We start from the raw sequence: 6,716 nt of genomic DNA, 5'->3' as shown, positions 1-6,716 counted from the left end.
TGTGCATTTGGTTTCGTTTTCCTAGGTGCAGAACTTGGCATTTATCCCTGTTAAATGTCATTCTGTTGTTTTCTGCCCAGCGCTCCAGTCTATCCAGATCACTTTGAATTTTGTTTCTGTCTTCCAAGTTATTAGCTATCCCGTCCAATTTTGTGTCATCTGCAAATCTGATCAGCATTCCCTGCACCTCCTCCTCCAAATCATTAGTAAAAATGTTGAAGAGCACAGGGCCCAGGACTGGGCCCTGTGGTACCCCGCTCGTTACCTCTCCCCAGTTTGAGAAGATCCCATTGATAAGCACTCTTTGAGTCCGATTCTGTAGCCAACTGTGGATCCACCTGACAGTTGTTTCATCTAGCCCACTTTGAGCTAGTTTGCTCATCAGGATATCATGGGGAACTTTGTTGAAAGCTTTGCTGAAGTCGAGGTATTATGTCCACAGCATTCCCACAGTCCACAAGGGAGGTTACCTGATCAAAAAATGAGATCAGATTTTTCCGGCAGGATGTGTTCTGGACAAATCCATGTTGGCTTCGAGTAATCACTGCATTGTTTTCAAGGTACTTACAGATGGATTGCTTTATCATCTGCTCCAGAATTTTCCCAGGGACTGATGTCAGACTGACTGGTCTGTAGTTCCCAGGTTCCTCCTTTTTACCCTTTTTGAAGATAGGGACAACATTAGGCCTCCTCCAATCATCTGGCACTTTACCTGTTCTCCATGATTTCTCAAAGAGAATAGACAGTGGTTCTGAGAGTTCTTCTGCCAGTTCCTTTATTACTCTAGGATGCAGTTCATCTGGCCCTGGAGATTTGAACTCATTCAAAGGAATTGGGTGTTCCTTGACCATATGCCTATCGATCTCAAGCTGCAATCCTGCACCTTCAGCCTGTACTTCGCCTTTGCCAGGGGGTCACAGACTGTCTTTTGGTAGGAATTGAGCACTTCTGCCTTTTCTTTGTTATCTGTATCATTTTGCCATCTTATTTAATAGCTGAGCCTCAGGTAGAAGGCTCAGGTCGACTCAGCCTTCCATCCTTCCGAGGTTGGTAAAATGAGTACCCAGCTTGCTGGGGGAAAGGTAGTCACGACTGGGGAAGGCAATAGCAAACCACCCCACTACAGTCTGTTAAGAAAACGCCAGCAAAAGCGGCGTCCCTTTAGGGGTCAGTAATGACTCGGTGCTTGCACCGGAGGAACCTTTCCCTTTTCTATTTAATAGCTGAACCACCGTTTCTTTCCTCTGTCTTTTACTATGCACGTAGCTGAAGAAGCTTTTCTGTTGCTTTTAGCATCCCTTGCTAACCTCAGCTTGTTCTCAGCTTTAGCCTTCCTGACGCCACCCCTGCAATTCTGTGCTACCCACCTGTACTCTTCCTTGGTTGCTTGGCCTTCTTTCCACTTCCTATATGTGTCCTTTTTTGTTTTCAGGTCATCCCTAAGCTTTTTGTGAAGCCACATTGGCTTCTTCTGTTGTCTTCCACCTTTTTTTCTTGTCGGAATTGTTTGTAATTGTGCCTTATTTCCTTTTTTAAAAAACTCCCACACATCTTGGACTCCTTTTCTTGTTAGGAGTCGCTTGCCATGGGACCTTACTTATCATTGTTCTGAGTTTATTAAAATCAGCTTTCCTAAAATCCAGGGTACGGGTTTGGCTACACTCAGCTTTTGCTTCCTTTTGAACCAAGAACTCAAGTATAACACGGTCCCTCCCCCCCAGAGTCCTCACCGGTCCTGGCCGGCTCCGCTCCGTGGCAAGTCTGTACCTTTACATAGCCTATTACTGCAAAGAACAGGGACGCAAATGGCATCCACATAGCCATTTGCATCCCAGCAGCCAGAAGTCCACCAGCAAAACCACACACCCTCCGGTCCATGGAAAAATTGTCTTCCATGAAACCAGTTCCTGGTGCCAAAAAGGTTGTGGACCGCTGCCCATGAACTCAAGTATAACACGGTCGAACTTTCCCCCAGAGTTCCTGTGATTGCTACTTTACCCACTAAGTCATCTCTATTGGTTAGGATCAAGTCAAGGATCGCTGATCCTCTAGTTCCTTCCTCTACTTTCTGTAGGAGGAAGTTATCCACCACACAAGTCAGGAATTTCCTGGAGGGGCCATGTTCTGCAGAATTTGTCTTCCAACAAATATTGGGGAGATTGAAGTCCCCCATTACTACTACATCATGCTTCCTTGAAACATTGGCTATTTGCTTTCAAAAGTTTCATCCTCGTCTTCTCCTTGATTGGGTGACCGGTAGTAGACTCCGATCACCATGTTCCTTTTATTCTTTGCTTCATTTATTTTAACCCAGATGCTCTCGGTGGGGCTACCAAGCGCATCCTCCTGTATTTCTGTGCAGAGATATGTATTTTTAACATATAGTGCAACACCACCTCCCTTTCTGTTCCTCCTGTACTTTTTGAACAAGTTATATCCTTCAATTGCTGTATTCCAGTTGTGAGAGTCATCCCACCAAGTCTGTTATACCTATCAAGTCATAATTTCCCTCCTGTATTAAGAGTTCAAGTTCGTTCTGTTTGTTTCCCATACTCTGGGCATTAGTATATAGACATTGAAGACCATGTGCTTCATGATCTGGCTTTCTTCCTACATGTTTGTGAAGACTATTATTGGACGCTATTAGAGCTGTGCTCTCCGTTGCGGTGCATGAGCCTTCATCCACTGTAACCCCTAACTTTACATCTCCCTTCCCTGTAGGATTCAGTTTAAAGCCCTCCTGATAAAGTTCTTCATGCTGTGGCCAAACACATTCTTCCCTGCCTTTGTGAGGTGCAACCCGTCCCTTGCCAACAGTCCATCATCCAGGAAGTATAGCTTGTGGTCCCAGAATCCAAATCTCTTTCATTGAAACCACCTTCGTAGCCAGTCATTCACCCGGAGTATTTTTCTATCCCTCTTCTAACTACTGGAAGGATGGATGAGAAAACTATCTGGGCCCCAAAGTTCTTGAGTTTCCTTCCCAAAGCTTCACAGTCTGACGTGATTTCTTCGTAGCTCCGCTTGGCGGTATCATTTGTTCCCACATGGATGAGAAGAAAGGGATACCTGTCAGTGGGCTTTATGAGTGCAGGCAACCCTTCAGTCACATCTCTAATCCATCCTCCTGGGAGACAGCATACCTGGCAAGTCCACGGGTCTTTGTGACATACTTGGGTTTCGATCCCATGCAGTAAGGAGTCCCCCACTACTACTACTCTTCTCTTGTTGTTGTTGTGGGCCGTGGTTTCATTGCCTCTGCTTGACTGACCTACAGCCTCTTGCTTGCTCTCATGCAGGTTCCCCTGTAATTCTTCCTCTGCAGGCTGTCCTCCAGTCTCATGCTCAAGTACCTGGAAACGGTTCCCTAGTTCCACTGCCTCCACTGGTGCAGAGTGTCTTCTAGTTCTTCTGCTCCTGTCACCTTTTTCCAAGGAGTGTCCTCCACTTCATTTTTCCTCACCTCAGCAGTTTCCTCTTCTGCCTCAGCTTGCTGTTGCTCTTCTAACTTCTGTACTTCGCTCTGCTGCTGTAGTTCAACCGTTCTGTCCAAGAACTCTTCGTGTTCTCTTATTCCCTGGAGGGTCGACACTCGCTGCTCCAGTCCTCTTACTTTTTCTTCCAGCAGCGTGATCAACTCGCACTTGTTGCAGGTGTAGGCCATGTTGTTCTCAAGCAAGAAAACAAACATGGCACACACCTTGCGGGTGACCACCACTGGAGAGTCTTGTCCTTCCATAGCTTCTTTTCCCTTTTTGTGTCTAGCTTCCTGGTTGTTCTAGAGTAGCCTGTGCCTGGTCCTCTACTCACTGGAGGTTAAAAACAGAGTCCCACTGGTATGGAAGGGTGTGTAATAAGACAAATAATTAAAAACAATGTTAGGGGCCTCCCCCTTGACCTCCCCTGCCGAACTCCCCTGGCCAACTCCTGTTCGCTCCCCCTGTTCCCTTGCTCTGGTCGTTCGCTCTCTGGGAGCTTGCTTGCTTCTATGGTCCCAAGACTAGCTGGAGCAGCTTCCTCTGCTCTGCTCTGCTCAGATGGGAGGCAGAAAACAGACTAACGCTTCCTGCCCACACAGCTGCTGGGAGTACTCAGGCCGTACACCCCAAATTAACTAAAGCTCACAGGGGCACCTGGTGAGCTCACAGCCACTCAGCAGGGCATGGACAGCCCTCTGGGCTTCCTCCAGCCCACTTACCTCTTTGCCTTTGTCTCCTCTGCCACTGCAGCTCCCCTGGCTAACTCCTGTTTGCTCCCCTGTTCGCTCTCTTGCTCTGATCGCTCGCTCTCTGTGAGCTTGCTTGCTTCTATGGTCCCAAGACCAGCTGAACCAGCTTCCTCTGCTCTGCTCAGCTGGGAGGTGGAAAATCTCGAGGTGGTGGGAAACCTTCTTCTAGGTGTGGAAAATCTTCTTCTCACGAAAATACACGGCTGGCAAAAATGTGACAAGGGCAAAGGATTATGGTTAATCATGTTTTATAATCCCACTCTCCTTCTGACCAGGCTCTTTTCAGGTCAAGGCGATCAAAACAACAACACTCGCCTGCTGCTCCGACCCACAAAAGCAGCACAGCTTCGCCCCACCACCTTCTCCCCGGGTGCTGGCTCCGCATCCGGGCAACTGGACGCAGCTCTGGGGCGGACAGCAGAAAGACCCTGCAGTCGGAACAAAGCCGCTTCTGGCGCGCGGGAGCGTTGCAGCTGCGCGGATGATCCGGCGCCCTTCGCTCCTCCCCCCCTGCGCCCCGCCGCCCCACATCCCGGGCCCGGGTTGGTACTGGGGGGAGGGGGGAGGCTGCAAGGTCGTGCCAGGGAAGCCCCGCAGAGCTCTGACCCCGCGAGGGGGATCCCTCCCTCCCTCTCTCCCTCCCGCTCCTCCACGGCGCCCCCCTCCTCCCCCCCGCCCCCGCCCCAAGGCCCCTCACCTCTCCACGCGTCCCCCCCGCCCCCGCCCAGGGGCTCTGGGCCGCTTTCCCCCCCGGGGGAGGAGCGTGGCGCGACCGCCCTCCCGCCTCTCCGGGAAGCAGCGCAGTTCCCCCACCCGCGGAGGACCGAGCCGGGGAAGCGCGCCCCGCCGCCCCGCCAGCAGCCCTTCGCCAGCCGCGCTTCCCGCCCGGAGCAGTCTCGCCGTCGGTCCCCGCAGCCGAGGCCCCTCTCCGGGACAGCGCTGCAGGCCGCCTTGGGGGCGGGACGGGCGACGCAACGGCCCCTTGCCAGATCCGCCGAGCTGCTGCTTCGGGTCCAGACACGGTGCAGACGATGGTGCAGGTCTGAGTCCGCATCAGCAGCACGGAAGAAGGGGGCCCTCAGGCTCTGGGCGGGGGGTTCCATTTCTTACCTTTCTAAACCCCCCAGTAGGGAAGGCTCTCTGCAGCGCGCCCGAAGATGGAACCCCTTGCAAAGACAGCATCGTGCTTAATATGAACGCCGTTCACACGCGAACGTCTGAACAGACAGCAAAAACACACACAACGGTTGCGGCTGGTTGAAATGGGGAGTGCTGACATCCCTCCGGGCAGGTGGGCAGGAGCCAGGCCTCACAGGCCTTGAACAGGCTTTGAGAGGGCTCCTAGCAGCAGGATCTCGTAGGAAAGTCACAGGGAACTCTGCTCTGGAGTCTTCCTTTTCTCAGCCCCCAGTCGGCTGTTGTGCCACGAACCCCAGTCCAGTTCAGGAGAACCCTAAAGGACAGGCCTCCCGTTCCCATTGCCGGATTTGTTATCAGAACACAGAGAGAACCGTGCTTGGTTTCACCTATGGCTCGTCCCTCATCCAGAGAGATGTCCCCAAACAACCGGAGCACTGGAGTCTTATGAGACGCTGGCAAGTGGGGTCCTCAGTCAAGGCAGCTGCACCACCCGGGTTCATCAGCCTACACACAGCTCTTGCTCTGTGTGTGTGTTCCAAGCTGCAAAACGGCCTGCATCCACATTGCTGCTGTGCTCTGTGGTTGGCATCCAAGCTCGGTGCCTCCCTGCTACTGGAATGCTGGTGCCACTTTTCACTGCAGGAAGGGAGACAGGGGCAGTCTGAAAAAACAACAGTCTGAAAGGTGGGTGGGCTGCGGGGGCGAAGAGTGACACATGGACCTGGGGGTGTCATGGGACTGGCAGGGAGGCCAGGAAAAATAGGCTCCCTGGTCCTGTTTGCCCTTCCCTTTGTAGTAAAAATGTAACCTAAAAGCCATTGTATGTGTCTTAAGCAGCACATAGTACTGTAAGAGCTGCGCATGCCTGGAATGAGCAGACAGTAACCCTAAGATAAGGTTGCTAAGCAAACCGCTGGCAACCAATCAAAAGTAACACGCTGGCTGAGGAATGCAAGCTAAGTGATAAAACTGTAGCACGGAGGTTGCCCAGGGTCGACTCTGCTTTGAGCGTGAGCTCCTTTGTCGAACTGTTTGCAAACAATAAAATCGAGTTGGACCCAGCCTGAAGTTGACTCTCCTCTTTGGGGCAAATTGGACTAGCCTCCAGGGGGCGAAACTAGCATTTTGTGCAACAAACTGGCGAGTAGCCAGGAGTCCCTTGGACCACCCTGGGGTCAAACGACAGAACAGGCGAAGGTGCCTGTGGGGTGCGCCGGACCGCCTTTGAGGTCTGCCACGGCACCAGAGAACGGGGGTCGGGACACCCAGGAAGTTAAAGGCGTGGACTCCATTGATTGAGTCAACCAGGCTGAACGGGTCTGAAGAGACGGCACTAGGGTGCTGGGCA

At 51.9% G+C, this 6,716-nt stretch overlaps 1 protein-coding gene across 8 annotated transcripts in view; it reads right to left on the bottom strand.

Moving 5' to 3' along the window:
* The window catches only part of LOC146355874 (uncharacterized), a 79,808-nt gene extending 73,630 nt beyond the window's left edge, over positions 1–6,178 (bottom strand). For 6 of the 8 annotated variants that reach the window (XR_014787224.1, XR_014787222.1, XR_014787223.1 and 3 more), the window contains exons 1-2: positions 4,926–6,161; positions 4,199–4,431 (exon numbers count right to left, since the gene is read on the bottom strand). Coding sequence is in view for 1 of the 8 variants with exons in the window: in XM_084831096.1 (XP_084687222.1) it covers positions 617–659; positions 4,199–4,431; positions 4,926–5,282 (633 nt within the window). In the remaining 7 variants the exon portion in view is untranslated. Of the gene's footprint in view, positions 1–578; positions 660–4,198; positions 4,432–4,925 lie in introns of those variants that run through there. The other 2 variants (XM_084831096.1, XR_014787226.1) reach the window with 2 other exon arrangements.
* Positions 6,179–6,716: the final 538 nt, after the last annotated feature.

The sequence above is a fragment of the Heloderma suspectum genome, chromosome 2 (assembly GCF_057233095.1).
Source record: "Heloderma suspectum isolate Gila_16-S chromosome 2, 16-S_ref, whole genome shotgun sequence".
Classification (NCBI taxonomy): Eukaryota; Metazoa; Chordata; class Lepidosauria; order Squamata; family Helodermatidae; genus Heloderma; species Heloderma suspectum.
This window is presented reverse-complemented; position numbering and strand designations above follow the sequence as displayed.